This window comes from Sapajus apella, unplaced genomic scaffold, assembly GCF_009761245.1.
Source record: "Sapajus apella isolate SASKATOON/1434 unplaced genomic scaffold, GSC_monkey_1.0 scaffold25, whole genome shotgun sequence".
NCBI lineage: Eukaryota > Metazoa > Chordata > Mammalia > Primates > Cebidae > Sapajus > Sapajus apella.
This window is the reverse complement of record NW_022436965.1, coordinates 17,552,262-17,570,288: the sequence shown is the minus strand read 5'-3', so window position 1 is coordinate 17,570,288 and position 18,027 is coordinate 17,552,262. Positions and strand designations below refer to the sequence as shown.

The following is an 18,027-nucleotide window of genomic DNA, read 5'->3' as shown; positions in this document are numbered from 1 at the left end:
AGGTGTGTTGCTTCAGTGTGCAAGGACACAAACTCCAGGAAGTCAGGCCAGGTATAAAAGGGGGCAGGCACTGGTTAAACATCAAAAACTTCAGTGCAGACCCTTTCAAAGAGGAAACCTGGGATTCATTTCACTCGTTACACACCTACTGTTGGGAACAATCTTTATCCTGACTTATTGGTACCCTGTCTGACAATCCAAAACTGGCATTGGTTAGTGTAAAACAAAAGAGACAGAAAAGTCAAAGTGACACAGGAGGGCAAAGCCTTCTTTTGGGAGCCACTCAATGGCCTGAGTCCTCCAGAAGTGGAGTGGGAGACAGCTCTCCATGGTGTCCCTTGTATTTGCTCAGAAACAACCAAGGGCCTGGCTCTTCAAACTGGGGACTGTGGTTCTAACTTTCTCTTGTTTTGATTACTTAGATCTCCTCATTCCTCTGTGACTTTTCTGACTTCATCCAAGAAGAATATGAATTTGCCAAGTTTGTTTCAAGTTCCAGATGTTTTATCTAAGGTACTCAAAATTTTTTAATGGAAATGAAAATTCATTCTAGAATGACATACGATATGAATACATGTCCCATCTTCTTAGCACAGTCCTGTGCTTGGTACACGATCAGTGGTCAATAAATATTTGTTAAGCAAAATGAATGGGCACCACCCCCCTCACTCTGTTTCAAGTGCCTTAGGGCCCCAGTTCACTAGAACTAAGAATACAGGCATAAGGTTAGAATCAACAAAACAGGAAACTAAAAATTAGTATGGAGGAATCTGCCCCAGGACTTTCAGAGACTGCCTGTCAGCGTATGACTGGAACCAATCTGGAGTCTCTAATGCCTCCCCCAGAGGCCTGCTTATGCCTCCCACCCACAACCCCCACACCTGTGGAATTTTACATTAAAAACTCCTCATTTCCCCTCCACCATGACTGGCTGCTAAGTGACACTCAGTGTCACTGTGGAGCAAGCACAGAGGCTACAGCGCTTGGGTAGTCAGGACCTCCCTGAGCTGGAGAAAGAAAACATATGGTGAGATAAGCAGTTTTTTCACCTGAAAAACTATGCATCCCTCACAGGGCTGTCACAGACAGTGCCTGAAACAGTGTCCTAAAGCACTTGACACAGGACCCCACCCAGAGCAAGAGCTCAGGGAATGTGAGCCACAATTATTAGAAGCCCTGGTGACAATCAATAAATGTTTACAGAGGCCTTTGCATTTGCTTTAATACATCAGAGATGAATAAGTCAGTTTCAGCTACGCACATGAGTGAGCAAACATGAGGGGACACTCTGAGAATGCGTCTCAGAGACAGGCCACAGCACTTGTGAGAGAAGGTGGGAGCAAAGGTCACTCCCAGGGTGGGCAAGCAGAGGGGCAGTGAGGGAATGGTTCAGGAGCAAGTGGGATCTGCAAGGGCTCTAGAGGGTACTGTTTTCAAGCAGAGGGAAGAGCCAGGGGTGGAGGAAGAACTGGAAAGAGAAGAGAAGCTGATCAGCAAAGAGGTGGAGACTGAGTGTACAGGAAATGCTTGAAGAACGTCAAGGAACTATGAGCATACATGAAAGGGAAACAAGGACACGGCTGAGCCCAGCTAATGCACACAGGGCCCAACAGCCAAGAGCAGAGAGGGCACATTCCAGGTTTCCAACACCGGAGCGTCACGGGCCAAGCTTTGCTTACGAGTCATCTCTTAGTCCCTCTGACACCCTGGACAGGCAAGGAGGTAACTGGCAACCATGACCTGCACTGGGTGGAGGTGGGGGGAATGAGTGGGGAGGCAGGACTGGCTTAGCGATTGCTGCAGAGCCAGCAAGAAGCCTTCCAGTCATCCAGTTGCTGTGAGCTTCCTATTTAGACAGGTCTCACCTGCCGCTGAACGACACCTCATCTCAGAGTTGTTCTGGATCTCTGTACTGTGGCAACTTACACACATAACACCAGGCCCCAACCTGGTTGGGATGGAGGTTGGGGAAGGAAAGCCAATCAAAACGACCAGGTGCAGGGAGAGGCCATTCTCCGGCTGGGTGTAGCGGGTTTTGTGGCTGCAATATTCATGGTTAGCCACTAGATGGCAGTTAAGAGCAATAGCTTCCAGCTGAGTAGCCTAAAGGGTGCCTGGGAGGCCAGTCTCCCGGCTGACCCGCGAGAAGTGCCAAATCGGTTGGTCCTCCCAAGAGAGAACACAGGTCCCTCAACCTCAACCTCACCCTCATTCTCATCCTGTGGAGGGCTGACCCTCCACTGATTTGTACTTGAGAGTCACCCCTGCAGATTGAAAGGCAACTAGGGAACCCGGGATCCTTGCTCTGCTGGGGCACCAGGCAGATAGCTCCAGTCATATTCTTTCCTGTCACAAAGACGTCTTCAAATTTGAATCTGGCTCCAAGAGTCTACTGCATGGATGAAGGCCTGCAGGTATGTGCCATGAGGTCAACGTGGCTTCAGCTGGTGGCTGCTCCCTTCTGGAAGGAAACTGTTGTGTTTCAAGTGGGTAGAATGTACTGTGGACACGATCTCTTCCTTCATCCTCTAAATCAGGGACTTGCCAAGAAGCTGCTGGCAATCCGGAGGCTAACTGGAGGCCCTGGACCCTGTGCAGAGGTGCAAAGGTCCTGCCATCTGGCTGCCCTCTTCTTCACCGTCACAGGTCAAAGGGCAGAACTTTCAACACCCACTAACTCCTCCCCTGCCCAGGAGCAGCCTCGTGGCAGAGGCAGGTGTACGTGTGCCTGAGCAGTATTTCCTAGTTAATAGATAAAGGGGAAACAGTCTCAGGCACCATGACAGGGAGAGGGAGACAGACAGCAAGAGAGAGAAACACACACAGAGGTGAGGGACAAAAAACACAAAAGGAGAGGCAGGACTATCAAAGAAGAAAGACTTGCAGTGAAAAGCAAGAAATGAAGCCTAAACATTTCCTCATTTAAACATTTACTGTGAGGAAGCTTCTTCATTAGTCATCACTTTCACCTGCCATTTCCAGGCATCCACTCAGGACTCCTCAAGATACCGAGAAACAGAAAAGTGCATCATGCTAGCTGCGTAACTGGGCCAAGAGGTGATGTGACTGACTCAGTGATCCAGGGCAAGGGAACAGCAGATGTGTGGGGGTGACCTGCAAAACTGCAGCTGGAGACTCTGAAACCCCTTTGCCCACTTGCTGGTACTGGGTGGAGCTCGAGCTCCTCAGTTACTAATAGATGATAAAATGCCACTCCACCCTCTCAGTTCCTGCCCCCACTCTTTCTCTCTGCTCACTTTGATCCGTGTTTGTTGTTCCAGTCTAATGAGTAAGAGTGAAGATAAGAACATTATTTATTTTGCTTTTAGCCGACCTGAGGCAAAAAGCCCTGGCTAAAAAGATTGTGCAGTAGCAGAGGCAGAGCTGGGAAGATGTATAGGATGTTGACTTCCTATTTTCTCTCCACTAAGAACTCTCTTTTTATTATTTCTCTCTCAATGGCTAAGTTTTCAAAGCTCATAACTACCAAGGAAACTACCTTATTTACTCCTAAGTCATTTTCATACTTATATTTCTTATATTGATCTGATGCATATAACTACACATACAATTTTAAAGAGAATATTAAATGCTATTGGCCTAAAATAGTGATGTAGTAAAAATCAAATTTAATAAGTCTGAATATAGGGACATGGATATTATTTTGTGTACATTTTTGGGTTTTTTTCCTAGTGAACATGAAGAGTTTTTGAGAGCATATTCAGCTTTATTCTTTAAAATGGCTGGTGTTTTCAGAAAGAAGGAACATGTGTAATACCATAAGGTTTTTGGGGGATATTGAAACCAGTTCTCTGACCACTACTTTTGGGATTCTATGTGGTAGAAATAATTCTGCCATTATGTGGATTCTAAGAGTTTACTCTTCCCCTGAGGAAAGATAATCTGTTGTTGATCCTTTTATCCAAAAACCTTCTAGCTGATTGAAGCTCAATACATGCGGTATTGGACAAATCTTTTAACCTTTCTGGACCACAGCTTTTTCATTGGGTTAATTGAAAGATTTGAACCAGGTGTCCTATGAGGGCTCTCTCAGTTAAGTTACAAGCAGGAAGAAGAAAAGAAACGAGGTGTTGAAGGAAAGAAGGACACAGGCAAATGTGTCAGTACACCACACAGAATGCTGTTTTAATCACCATTTGGTGCTCACATTTTCAGTTTTTACGTGAACAGGTGTGTAAGAGAGAGAAAGAAAGGGAGTGAAAAATAGAAAGAAGGAGGAGAGTAGAGGGAGAGAGAGATGGAGAGAAATATGTTTCTGTCTCTTTGCCAAGGGTTCAAGGAGGCCACAGCCTTGGGCCATGAGCCAGCCCTTAGACACCGCAGCCAATATTGTCCTCAGGTATGAGGATGTTTCCAATTGTAAAATATGCTTTGTCTTCTGGGGACTGGCTGAAATCTGCATCATACCTTGGCCAGGCTCTCACTAGGTTGCTGTCACTCTCCTGTCACAACTGCCATCTGCTGTCCAGAGGACAGCTGCTTGGAAAAATGAGAGCCCCATTAACATTCCGGTGCCTCTGGCTCTAGACCTAATATAACCAGGGCCTTGTGCTATGAACCTGGACAATTCCCTCTCCATTCCTGTTATTACTGCCAAGTTGGCCATAAGGAAACCAGGAGTGAGAAGGGAATGCTGCAGAAGAAAAAGACCTAAGACCCTGGTTTCAGGGCTGGGAAAGAAAGCCAGACAGAATGGAGGAAATGAGGCCTGCAGGACATGGAGTCCCAAATGTTTGCATCACCTTGAAGTAGCCTATCACAGCTGCATTCCATGACTCTTTAATGCCCTCATCCCTTCTCCAGATAGAAATGGAGCAGCTCTTCCTGGAGGTCAGGCCTCAACTGATGGCGAGTCTGAGGTAGAGTACAGCACAGATCAAAGACTGCTTTTTACCTTTACATGTAAAGTGTAAAGGGACAGGATGAGAGTATCCGCCTTTGTCTTTTTGACCCCAAGACCATTATCAGTAGGGAAAGGGAGACCTGGAGAGTTTATATTATTGACAAAAGTCGCCTGAGTTGTTCATGAGCCAGGACTGGAACAGAACTCTTTGGGCATCTATCCAGTGCTCTTCCCCAGCACATTACGTAGAATGAATTTGTTGCACTACAACACTAATGTTCGGTAATATTTCCCTGAAGACAAAAGACAGTGCTATAATAGTGATCTTCGTGTATATATGTATCTTTTGTTTTAGGTAAATATATATACATATATATGTATGTATGTTGTGTCTATATTTAGACCTGATAATTTAAATTGCTTACAATGACTCAGTCATTCACCCAATGTTTGTTGAATACTTACTGTGTGCCAGGTTCTATCATAGGTTCTAGGAATACAAAGATGCATAAAACATGATTCTTGCTCTTTTTTTTTTTAAATTTATCTTATTGCATTTTAGGTATTGGGGTACATGTGAAGGACATGCAAGATTGTTGCATAGGTACACACGTGGCAGCATGATTTGCTGCCTTCCTCCCCATCACCCATATTTGGCATTTCTCCCCATGTTATCTCTCCCCAACTCCCCACCCCCCACTGTCCCTCCCCTATTTTCCCCCTACAGACCCCAGTGTGTAGTGCTCCCCTTCCTGTGTCCATGTGTTCTCATTGTTCAACACCCGCCTATGAGTGAGAACATTCAGTGTTTGATCTTCTGCTCTTTGGTCAGTTTGCTGAGAATGATGGTTTCCAGGTTCATCCATGTCCCTACAAAGGACACAAACTCATTGTTTTTGATGGCTGCATAATATTCCATGGTGTATATGTGCCACATTTTCCCTGTCCAGTCTATCATCAATGGGCATTTGGGTTGCTTCAGGTCTTTGCTATTGTAAACAGTGCTGCAATGAACATTCGTGTGCACATGTCCTTATAGTAGAACGATTTATAATCCTTTGGATATATACCCAGTAATGGGATTGCTGGGTCAAATGGAATTTCTATTTCTAGGTCCTTGAGGAATCACCACACTGTCTTTCACAATGGTTGAACTAATTTACACTCCCACCAACAGTGTAAAAGTGTTCCTATTTCTCCACATCCTCTCCAGCATCTGTTGTCTCTAGATTTTTTAATGATCGCCATTCTAACTAGTGTGGGATGGTATCTCAATGTAGTTTTGATTTGCATTTCTCTGATGCCCAGTGATGATGAGCATTTTTTCATATGTTTGTTGGCCTCATGTATGTCTTCTTTTGTAAAGTATCTGTTCATATCCTTTGCCTACTTTTGAATGGGCTTGTTTGTTTTTTTCTTGTAAATCTGTTTTAGCTCTTTGTAAATTCTGGATATCAGCCCTTTGTCAGATGGATAAACTGCAAAAATTTTTTCCCAATCTGTTGGTTGCCAATTCACTCTAATGACTGTTTCTTTTGCTGTGCAGAAGCTGTGGAGTTTGATTAGGTCCCATTTGTCTATTTTGGCTTTTGTTGCCAATGCTTTTGGTGTTTTGGGATTCTTGCTCTTAAATATAATAACTCAGCCCATTGAAGGAAACAAACACATTTACAAACAAGAATAGTGCAAATACAAAGAAAGCTAGATTGAGTTTATGATGCAATTAAAGAGACAGATACCCAACCGAGGTTAGGAGGGTGAGAAATAGTAGGAGGCCCAGGAGAAAGGTTTTCTGAAGATTTAACACCTATACTATGTCTTAAATGAGTAGTTATCAAGGCCAGGTGGGACAATATATAAGCATTTCATCTTTCACGTTTTAAGAGATGACAGTCATCATGTTATGGGACTCTGTAGTCACATTTACAGTATTCATTAACATAGCAAGCGCTTGCAATAATATCTGTTGCTTGATTTGCAATGAACTGAGATTCTGATTCCTGTGGGGTCTAGTAATATTCTTAGCTGAAACCAGAAGTTTGGAAAAAAGTGAAGGAAATACTTTCAGTGAAGAGTTTATAACTCTACTAAAAACAAACCTGCCCAAGGATTCTTCCATATCTACCTCCCCTGTCCAGGACTTCTCGTCCCTTCAGACTGAGTACAAATTCCATCTCTAGAAGGTCTTTCCTGATTTCTCCAATCAGAAGTGGTCTCTCTGTTTTCTGGAGTCTCCTGAGGTATCACTGGCTCTTGTATGATATCTAGTATGTTCTACCTTAATTGTAGTTTCAGAAAAGTACTTCAGTCTCACACCTCAAAAATGTGAGGGATGGATGGAGCAGCTAGAGCTTCAGGGGATACCACCCCAGAGGTATCAGGAAGACATGGTAGGAAGTTGAATTATCCCAAAGCAGAGGAGTCAATACACACAGACACTTCATCTCTAGTCTCTCTTCTCACTCCATCCATCCTCCCACCAAACAACCTGTCCGTTCTAACCTATATTCACTTACCTGAAGCTGATTTGCTAGGTTCTTCTTTCAGGTTGTTGCGTAGCGTTTCCTGGGCTTGGAACACCCTCCCCTATCCTTGTTCACTCCACAAATACCTACCAAGCATTGCCTGTTTTTTTCACCCTTCTCAGACCCTTCCCTCTCTGTCCCATCCCCAGTTGAGCTCAATGATCCCTTTCAGCTTCATTGAGGCCTCAATATATTTCTGTTGTAGCGTCTTCAGTACCATCATACTTCTTGATGTATAGGCTGCTGGCTGTTGAGCAGCTTGAGGTCACAAACTATATCTTATTTATTTCAGTGTCTCCAGTACCTAATGAATGGGTAAATGAATGGATTTGTATTCTTCCTTTGTCTTCCTTAGAAACTTCCTTCCAGAAACTTTGCCTTATTCATCTGTAGGTCACAGCACCCTTTACTTAGTAGCCTCACAATAGACGTTTGTTGTTGAATGAATGAATCTAGTTATTCACACACGTACTTGGACATACCAACACACAACATTGTAATACTGAGTTGATTCTTTTTAGAGCGCTCTATAAAAATGAAGTGTATTTTAAATATTTGTTAAAAGAATCCCACTTTGTTACTAGTTTTTAGCCCTCAGACTCCCATTGATGCCTCACCTAAGTGCCATATGTCCCTGACAGGATAAAGCTACTTGCAGAATGATCTGGCAAAGGCCATCCTAGGAGCACACCTCAGGAACTCCTCACTTTCTGTTCCTTCTCTTTCTGTTCCCCATGCCTCCCAGGGCAACAGGAATGGGTCAAGGGACACTATGTAGTGATGGGCCAGCAAGCATATCAAATGAAAGAGAAGACTTCAGTCAGTCTTCTCAGTGTGGTTTTCCTCTCCTCCATATGCTGTACCTTGTGTGACCACATCTCATGACTGATGTCAATGTGAATGAGGAAGGTTAAGAGAGAATCCCCAAACATAATTTTAGCCTCAAGTTCCCATTCGCTTCTTAAAGAACCTTTATCAGAGATGCAAATGAGAACCTCCTGAACGAGGTATAAATGCCCAAAGTCCTCTCTTTAACCCTTTTGCAGAAATGAGGTCAGAACAAAAAGCAGTAATTACAGTGAGCAGATAGGGTGCCCCTGCCCTTCTTCCATTGGTTGTTTCTTCACCTGCTGAGACAGCCTCTCTTTCTTGGAGGATTGAAGGGCTCAGGACCCACACAGAAGCTTGAGTTCTGTTTGTGGCTTCATTCATTGTGCTCAGGAGGTCCAGAAGGGCCAAATGGTGCTGGACCATGGACGCATGGGAGCTGATACTGGCTCAGAGTTAAGGCAGGAGAAAGGAGGGCGATGCTTGGCAAAGGTGCGTGAAAAAGGTTTGCGGAAGAGAAGTGTTCTCTTCATGCTTTCTCAGGCCATCAGAGATCCTCAGTCTATATGGCAGAGCCTTTGTGTGAAATGGAAAAAATGGGCCATCTATATGAGAATGCAGCCCCTCAGACATGGGTGCTCAGGCTGGAAAGCAGAGACCCCACTGAATGTCAGGCGCAGCCACCTCTGCCAGCTGTCTTCACATCTGTACCGCTGTATGCAGCAGGCTCGAGACCACCGTTTAGCCTGGGTCTCAGTACCTCCTGCCTAAACTCTCAGGAACCTACCAACAGCAGCACACTCCAGATTCAACATCCACCCTGGATGGGCTGAGACCAGAGTGCCCATCTCTGTTTTACGGAAGGAAAAACTGTTACCTCTCTCCCCCTTCCACTGCTTTCCTATATCTCTGCTGCCCTGCGTGCTCCACCATTTTCTCACCTTCCTCTGTCTCTCTTTTCCCTCAGGCCAAGAGGAACCAGAGTGACTCCATGTTGCTGCTCAGAAACCAGAAGCTGTGCTCCACTTGTCGAGAAATGAAAATGGTAGGCAAGGGGGAAGACAGAGACAGGCACGGGCATCTCAGGGCACAGCACTTCCCTTCCACGCCAAGCCCTGTGAACAGAGATAGTGATGGGGCCCATTGCAAGGAAGGTCTAGATAAAGGCTGCCAAGGAGGAACTGTTGGTCCTGGGAGCAGCATCAACTGACAGAACATGATAAGCCTTCTCCATTTCAACAAGCCAAAGGGGAACCAACATAGGTGGGCCACAATAGAGATGCAATGAGCCACTTTGCCTTGGACTCCTAAGTAACTACAGCCTCTCAGAGGCTCAGGGGGTTATGGAGCTTCTTCTCGCTCCTTAATGTAGCCCCCACACAACACATATGCACACACCCATCTCTCCATCATTACAATCAGGAGACATATAGCTTCATGTTTGGGTCTACTGTTAATTTAGGCAGCATCTCAAGAGAAAGACTGGGGGGAGAGTCTACAGTACTTTCTTGGTAGTCAGGGGTGGTGTCACCTGCTACATGTTACAGGTGGATCCCTGTAACATGTAGTGGAGAATGGTGGGAGGGGAGAAGTGTTAGGAAAATAAAGGAGAGCAAGGGAGTTGTGGAGGGAACAAAGATAAACTTCTGCCATCTGTCAGAGTTGCTGAATCAGAGTCCTGATTCAGGAAAGATGCTAGACTAGACTGGAGTTAGGCCTTTGGTTAATTTAAGAATTTGAGTTAGTGTTGGGATGGTTGGTAGTGTCAGGATAAGGAAGAGGCTTGGGTTACAAGTTAATTTAGCAACATGGTTAGGTTTGAAGTAAGGGCTGGGGGAGCATTTCTTCAACTCTGTTATCCTATAATTCTCCTTTGACCTGGGGAGGAAGGTGGGGTAAATGTGTAGGCTAAGTGTGCTTAAAACGAAGGGCAAAGAATGGAAGAAAAAATAGAAGTTGTAAGAGGGGCTCCTCCACTGAGTCCATGGCAAAAGTCTTCAGGCTAGTCGGATGTGAAAGAGTGGCAGTTTTGTGAAATTTTTATGTGGGATTTAGAAATTTAACTGAAGCTACTGGCAAAACTGCACCTGGATGTTGCTGTGTATGTTCATTTTCCACACAACTATGGTCACTGGGTTAAATATTAGCATTGGCTGGAGTCTGGAAAACTAGGATTGGGATTTCTCCTGGTCTTATTCCTGGAAGCTCTTGTCCACATTTAGAATGCACCAATCCCAGGCCTGAGCTGGCACACTGGGATGTCAGCAGCAGTCCTCTTTCTCAAGATCTCTTCCCTGACCTTTGCCCTTTTCCAGGAAGGATAGAAGTAGAGTCACAGGCTGTCATTTTGCCATTTATTGCGGCTTCTAAAAGGAAGGGCTTCAAGCATAAAAGTGCCCAGGGACCCTTCTCTACTGCTGTCAGAATCTGGTGGGAAACTACAGAAAGTCAGAAAATAAACATGAAATACCCTTGCCTCACTATATGCTGTAGCACCTCAGAGTCCTCCCAAGGGGATGGACTGCAGGTCTGCTGTAATCACTGTGACACCCCTTCTTTCTCAGCAGTGAGTTGAATTGAAATACTGGGGAAGATATAAAAAGACTCCTAGGAATAGAAGGGAACTTCCTCAGCCTAATAAACAGCAGTTTGAAAAACCAACAGCTATCATCCTACTTAGTGGTAAAAAACCAGATACTTTCCCCTAAGACTAGGAACAAGGCACCAATGTCTGCTCTTGACATTTCTACTCAACATTTTACTATACACTCTAGCCAGAAAAATTAAAATAGGAAAAAGAAATAAAGGACATCTGCATTAGAAAGGAAGAAGTACAATTAGTCTATTTGCAGATCACATGATCTTATACAGAGAGAGTCCTAAGGAATGCACAGAACTCTATTATCGCTAATAAATGAGTACAGCAGTGTGGAGGATACAAGATCAATATAATTAGCTTCTATTACTAGCAATGAACAAAATGAAGAAAACAATGCCATTTGCAATAGCATCAAAAATTATTTAGGTATAAATTTAACAAGACACACAAATGCTATACAATGAAAAGTATAAAACATCATAGAAAGAAAATTTAAAATATCCAAATACATGGAAAGAACCCCATGTTTATGGATTGGAACACTTAATATTGTAAAGATGGCTATACCCCCAACATGGTCTACATATTTAATGTAATCCTCAAAATCCCAGGTGCCATTTTTATAGAAATTTACAATATCTTAAAATTTATATTAAAATGCAAGAGATCCAGGATAGCCAAACAATCTTAAAAAAGAACAAAGTCGGAGGCCACACACTTCTTGATTTTAAAACTAACTACAACCGTATGGTCAGAACTGTGTGGTACTGCCATAAAGATAGACAAATAGATCAATGGAATAAAATTGAGAGTCCAGAAGTAAATTCTTACATTTATAAACGATTGATTTTTGACAAAGGTACCAAGACAGTTCAATGAGGAAAGAATAGTCTTTTCAATAAGTGGTACTGGGGCAGCTGTATAGATACATGTAAAAGAACAAATTTGTACCTCTTCCTCACACTATGTACAAAAATAACTCAAAATAGGTCAAAGACCTAAATGTAAGACCTAAAACCATAAAGCTCTTAGAAGAAAACATGGGTATAAAGCTTCATGACCTCAGATAAGGCAATGTTTTCTAAGATAGGACATGCAAAACACAAGCAACAAAAGAATATAGATAAATCAGTCTTCATCAAAATTTTACATTTTTGTACTGCAAAGAACAACATCAAGAACATGAAAAGACAACCAAAATATTTGCAAATCGTCAGATAAGGGATTATATCAAATAAGAGACTAGTATCTGGAATATATAAAGAACACTTACAACTCAACAATAAAAAGGCAAACACCCTAGTTGAAAAGTGAGAAAACAGTTTCAATAGACATTCTCCAAAGATCTATAGATGACCAACAAACACATAAAAAGATGCTCAATATTATTTGTTATTAAGCAAATGCAAATTAAAACCATGATGAGATACACTTTTTGTCCACTAGAATGGCTTTAATTAAAAAAAGAAAAAAAGACAGTGGATAATAGCAAGTGTTGGCCAGGATATGGAGAAGTTAGAACCCTCATCCATTGCTGATGGAAATGTAAAACAGCATAGTTGCTTTGAAAAACAGTTTAGGAAGTCCTCAAAAACTTAGACACAGAGTTACTATATGACCCAGCAATTCTATTCCTAGATATGTACCCCAGGAGTTAAAAACATATTCACACACAAACTTCTACAAGAATGTGCATAGCAGCCACATCACAATAGCTGAAAAGTGAAAATAACCCAAATGTCTATAACTTGATTCATGGAAAAACAAAATGTGGTCTATCTATATAATAGAATATTAATCATAAAACAGAATGAATCACTGAAAGATGCTGTAACATGGATGAACCTTGAAAACATTTTGCTGAGTAAAAGAAATCAGATGCAAAAGATCACATATTATATTAGTTACATTTATATAAAATGTCCAGAATAGGAAAATTCATAGAGACAGAAAATAGACAATGGTTGCCAAAGACTGGGGGGAGGAGTGAGTGAAGAGTACTTGCTAATAGCTATGTGGTTTCTTTTTGGGGTCATGAAATGTTCTAGAAGTAAATAATGGTGATCGTTTTACAACTTTCTGAATATACTAAAAACTACTAAATTATACATTAAGATGGTGGCTTATGATACATGATATCATAAACATCAACAAAACGAAATTAGCAGCTGGGCGGGGTGGCTCACGCCTATAGTCCCAGCACTTTGGGAGGCCGAGGTAGGAGGATCAACTGAGGTCAGGAGTTCAAGAACAGCCTGGCCAATATAGTGAAAACCCATCTCTACTAAAAGTACAGAAATTAGCCAGGCATGCTCGTGTGCACCTATAATCCCAGCTACTCACAAGGCTGAGGCAGGAGAATTGCTTGAACCCGGGAAGTGGAGGTTGCAGTGAGCCGAGATGGTGCCACTTCACTCCAGCCTGGGTGACAGAGCGAGACTCCATCTCAAAAAAAAAAAAAAAAAAAAAAAAAATTAAATTAAAAAATTTAAAATAAAATAAAAAAGAATTTAGCACTAGATAAATAAAAGCACAAAATGGATGAATCTCAAAAAATGTAAACAGGACCTGGTTATGTAATTACTCATATTCCTACATAACCTTGGGCCAGAAGCTCAACCATTTAGTGCAGAAGAAATACCTACTGACAGTTATGGTTGTGATTCACCAGGGATCTTTGCCTTGGTTTTATCTAGGCTGCGTTTTGTCACGTCTGCTCCAAACAGCTCGTCTTCCCCTTAATGCACCTATTTTGTAGTCCTGTTATCTGCACTGCTCTCTAATTAACACTTTCAAGCCCCTTAAAGTAGGACTGTCAAGCTAGACATACTGTAAACAGACATTCTCTAACCTATATAAAAATTGTTTTAAGATAAATTAAGTTGATTTCAACAAACATTTATTGATTGTCTGCCATGGCCCAAGTACTTAGGTAAGCTACAAAGAAAAGAAAGAAAGAAAGAAAGAAGGAAAGAAAGAAAGAAAGAACGAAAGAAAGAAAGAAAGAAGAAAAGAAAGAAAGAAAGAAAGAAAGAAAGAGAGAGGGAGGGAGGGAGGGAGAGAGAGAGAGAGAAAGAGAAAAAAAGAAAGAAAAAGAAAGAAAGAAAGAAAGAAAGAAAGAAAGAAAGAAAGAAAGAAAGAAAAAGAAAGAGAGAAAGGCAGACATAAATCCTGCCTTTAAGGAGTCAACAAATAAGTAAATAATGACAACAGAATGTAATCAATAGAAATAGATCTGATGGGGAGTGAAGGGGCAGCGAAAGTAAATATCAAGAAAGTCTTCCTTGAAAAAAAAGACTATTCAGGGTTTTCCAGAATGAATAGGAGTACACCACAGTATACTTTTTCTCACAAACAAAAATGCTGTCTTTGCAGGCAGCTTTGTTCTGATGTAACCCCTGTAGTGCAGCTCATTCATGTAAGGGCACTAGCTGGATTTAGGGGATTTAGAACAGGAATCATGCTATTTAGGAGGAGGTAGAGAGTTTCCTGCATGTTTCGTTGGAGCAGGGTCAACTTTAGATAAATTTTTGAATAAAGCAGTCTGTCTCTGGCACATTCTCATCCCCTTTTATGTTTAGAAATCTGTCCTCAGGTTCTCACTAAAGCCTTGGCTGCCCCCACTATGCCCATAAGTTCCTTGTTACCAGGTCATTTCCTTCTTCTCCCTCTTTCATCCTTTCTTCAGCTAATGAGTTAGGAGAACAAGCTGATTAAACATAGTACATTTTTGGCATTTATATAGCCTTTGTGTTCTGTTTTTTGCTATTTTCAAGCACCTCTAAAGGTCCTTGATTCATCATAATTTGTAACTTTGTTCTGTCATAAACTTAAATCATGAGTCACCTGGTACAAGTTACTTAGTGAGTAAAGTAGTTGAACACCTGCACCTACATCTTTGTGATTATCATTTTATTATTGTAGCTACAATAATTTTTGAGAAATAATGGAAAAATGCTTCCTAGTGAAAACATTCTTAAAAGAAAAACAACATCTAGTTCTATGAACAAATTTGGAAAAGTTCAAGAAAGTGATGTTTCTTAACAAAAAATACTGTAACTGCACATTGATTTTAGGTCTGTATAAAGGACACCTTTAAAATTTCAGGTGTGCTTCAAGGTGGGTTCATTCATTCCCTACGTTGATCAAAAATATTTCTTAGACATCGTGTTAGCAGCTGGAAATACAAAAACAAAGACAAGGTCTATGCCCTCATGAAGCTAAAAGTCTATTAGGGAAGCCAGACACTATGCAAGTAAATGCAATATAAAGGTTATGAGTATTTTGATACAGGAGGCCCTAAGAACAGAGCACTGGGAACTACCAAAAGTACTCCAGGAGTCAGTAGTCTCTGTGAGAAAGTGATAGTTAACCTGACACCTGGAGAATGTGTGTGGTAGGAGTGAGGGCATCTAAACAAAGATTCTAAAGATTTACTAAATCTGGGTATCTAATTTCAACGGATATCCAGGCAAGAACAAAGATTCTGACTTGAGGAAAGGGTGAAACCCTCTGGTTCATTCATATCACAAAAGGATGTATGAATGACTTTGATATCAAATACAACTCAAGTTTGCTAAAGTGGTACCTTATTTATTTAAATAAGAATGCAATTACAGGCAACATTCTAAATGAGACTTTCTTCTTGAGGTACAACCAAGAACAATGAAAATCCTAGATGATCCAAAAGTATCCTTTGAGAATTTTATGAGTCATAGGTAAGTCAACAATTTAAATCAGGACATGACTTTAATTCTGGTTATATCAGTTTGAGGACATAGGAGAGTGGATTGAGAAGCATAGTAAGAGGAATGTTTAAGGCCTGCTTAGGGAGCAGGCTTCTTGACTGGTTTTATTTCCTGGTTAAACCAAATCATTCGATCAAAAAAGAAAGTTCACCTTTTTGTTTGAACAACTACTGAAACTACTGCAGAAAGTATAATCTTCCTTTCCACCTTCACAAGAACAATATAAGAAATATGATAGGAAATTTCTTTGATAATTCAGGTGGAACTAAATACAAATTGACAACATAGATGACATATCTAATTTGCAAGATATGGGAGATAACACATAATCTTTCCTTAGTCCGAGATATTCTCTGCTACGTTCTATTAACTAAAATTCCTCTTATCAGTTTGTTTGGTTGTTATTTAAAGCTTTTTTAAAAATCAAGATCGAGTATAACAGACACAAAATCCAGTTGGAATTCTGATTAGCTGTTGTTGTTGAGATGGAGTCTCTCTCTGTCACCCAGGCTAGAGTGCAGTGGTACAATCTTGGCTCACTGCAATCTGCCTCCCAGGTTTAAGCAGTTCTCCTGTCTCAACCTCCCAAGTAGCTGAGATTACAGGTGCCCACCGTCACGGCTGGCTAATTTTTTTTTTTTTTTGGTAGAGATGGGGTTTAACCATTTTGGCCAGGCTGTTCTCAAACTCCTGAACCTCTGGTGATCCTCTTGCTTCGGCCTCCCAAAGTGCTGTGATTACAGGCGTGAGCCACCATGCCCTGCCTGGTTTTTCAAAGACTTTTTTTCTGCTATATTTAACTATCAGGCAGGGAAGAAGAATTGTGTTTTTACTTTATTAAAACATACAAAACAGGCCAGGGATGGTGGCTCACGCCTATAATCCCAGCACTTTGGGAGGCCAAGGCAGGTGTATCACCTGAGGTCAGGAGTTCAAGACCAGCCTGGCCAATATGGTGAAACCCCATCTCTAGTAAAAATACAAAAATTAACTTGGCATGGTGGCAGGCCCCTGTAATTCCAGCTACTTGGGAGGCTGAGGCAGGAGAATCACTTGAACCCAGGAGGTGGAGGTTGCAGTGAGCCGAGATCACGTCATCGCACTCCAGGGAGGAGTGAAACTCCATCTCAAAAAAATAATAATAATAATTGCAAAAGATGGACTCATTCTGAATAAGACATCAATATAGGTCAAACTGCATTTCAATAGATGGTTGGAAAGTAGATACATGCTCACCTTTACATGTGACTAACCAAAAAAGCTGTATGTAATCTAATGGCAATTTTAATTTTTTCCCTGATACAGAGAGCAATGATGTGGAAAAATAAATAGGTTTTTTTGATAACCTTATGTTGAATAGTGATACATGTTCTGATTCCTTTTATGACCTTAGGGCCATTTGTTCCAGATACACTGACAACATGTACCCAGTTCCTGGGCCATGGTAGCAGACAAGGTTATGAAGGAAGTGACTATTTGAGCAGTACAAGCTCCATCACTAATAACGTTGACCTATACTGACGCTATACCTTTAAACAGTGCTTATATGGTTAAAGTAATTCTAATAAATATTCATTATGAACTTTAAATGTAAAAGCTGAACCATCTAAAACCAGAGAATTGTGAGCAAAAGTTCACTCTTCTGCGAAATAACCTTTTGAAATTTGTTGCCCCATTTTACTTATCTTGCAAGTTTTGTACTTTATTTAAAGGACAAAATCCCAGAACGTTAATTAGTTATATTCTAAACAAATAGCTCTTATTCCTTTAAAACTAAGACCAAGGATTGAGCCAATCCTAAAATCATGTCAATATCAACCAGACATATCATGAGATTGATTGTTGCATTCTTTTCTTCAGTGTTATGAAGGAAAACATACCACTTCTGTTTGAGCTAAAGTGGCTATAAAGCAAGGGCCTGGTTCTATCTGTAGCTTTTAAAATCTGTTTTCATAGTTTTTAAGTATCACTGCATATGTAGGCAAGTAGAATTATCTTCACCGAAATTATGGTTTTTTAAAAAGTGACTTTGCAGCCATTGCAGGAATTAAAATATAATACTTATTGAATGAAAAGAATGAAGGAAAAAAGGAAAAGAGGGAGAAAAGATGGGAGGATAGATACATAATTGTTGAATTATAGAATAAATAGATCTTGGCCAGGCACAGTGGCTCACGCCTGTAATCCCAGCACTTTGGGAGGCCAAGGTGGGCAGATCACCGGAGGTCAGGAGTTCAAGATCAGCCTGACCAACATGGAGAAACCCTGTCTCTACTAAAAATACAAAATTAGCCGGGCATGGTCGCGAGCACCTGTAATCCCAGCTACTCAGGAAGTTGAGGCAGGAGAATTGCTTGAACCCAAGAGATGGAGGTGCAGTGAGCCAAGATCGTCCCATTGCCCTCCAGCCTGGGCAACAAGAGCAAAACCGCATCTCAAAAAAAAAAAAAAAAAAAAAAAAAA

General features: G+C 41.4%; 1 protein-coding gene across 2 annotated transcripts in view; it reads left to right on the top strand.

Annotated features, from left to right (window-relative positions):
- Positions 1 to 1,242: 1,242 nt before the first annotated feature.
- The window catches only part of CUNH1orf105 (chromosome unknown C1orf105 homolog), a 21,773-nt gene continuing 4,988 nt past the window's right edge, over positions 1,243 to 18,027 (top strand). Inside the window, exons 1-3 of one of the 2 annotated variants that reach the window (XM_032291692.1) lie at positions 1,243 to 2,414; positions 9,185 to 9,262; positions 15,467 to 15,534. In XM_032291692.1, coding sequence (XP_032147583.1) covers positions 2,397 to 2,414; positions 9,185 to 9,262; positions 15,467 to 15,534 — 164 coding nt within the window. In that variant the 5' untranslated portion in view covers positions 1,243 to 2,396. Of the gene's footprint in view, positions 2,415 to 4,223; positions 4,881 to 9,184; positions 9,263 to 15,466; positions 15,535 to 18,027 lie in introns of those variants that run through there. The other variant, XM_032291693.1, reaches the window with a different exon arrangement.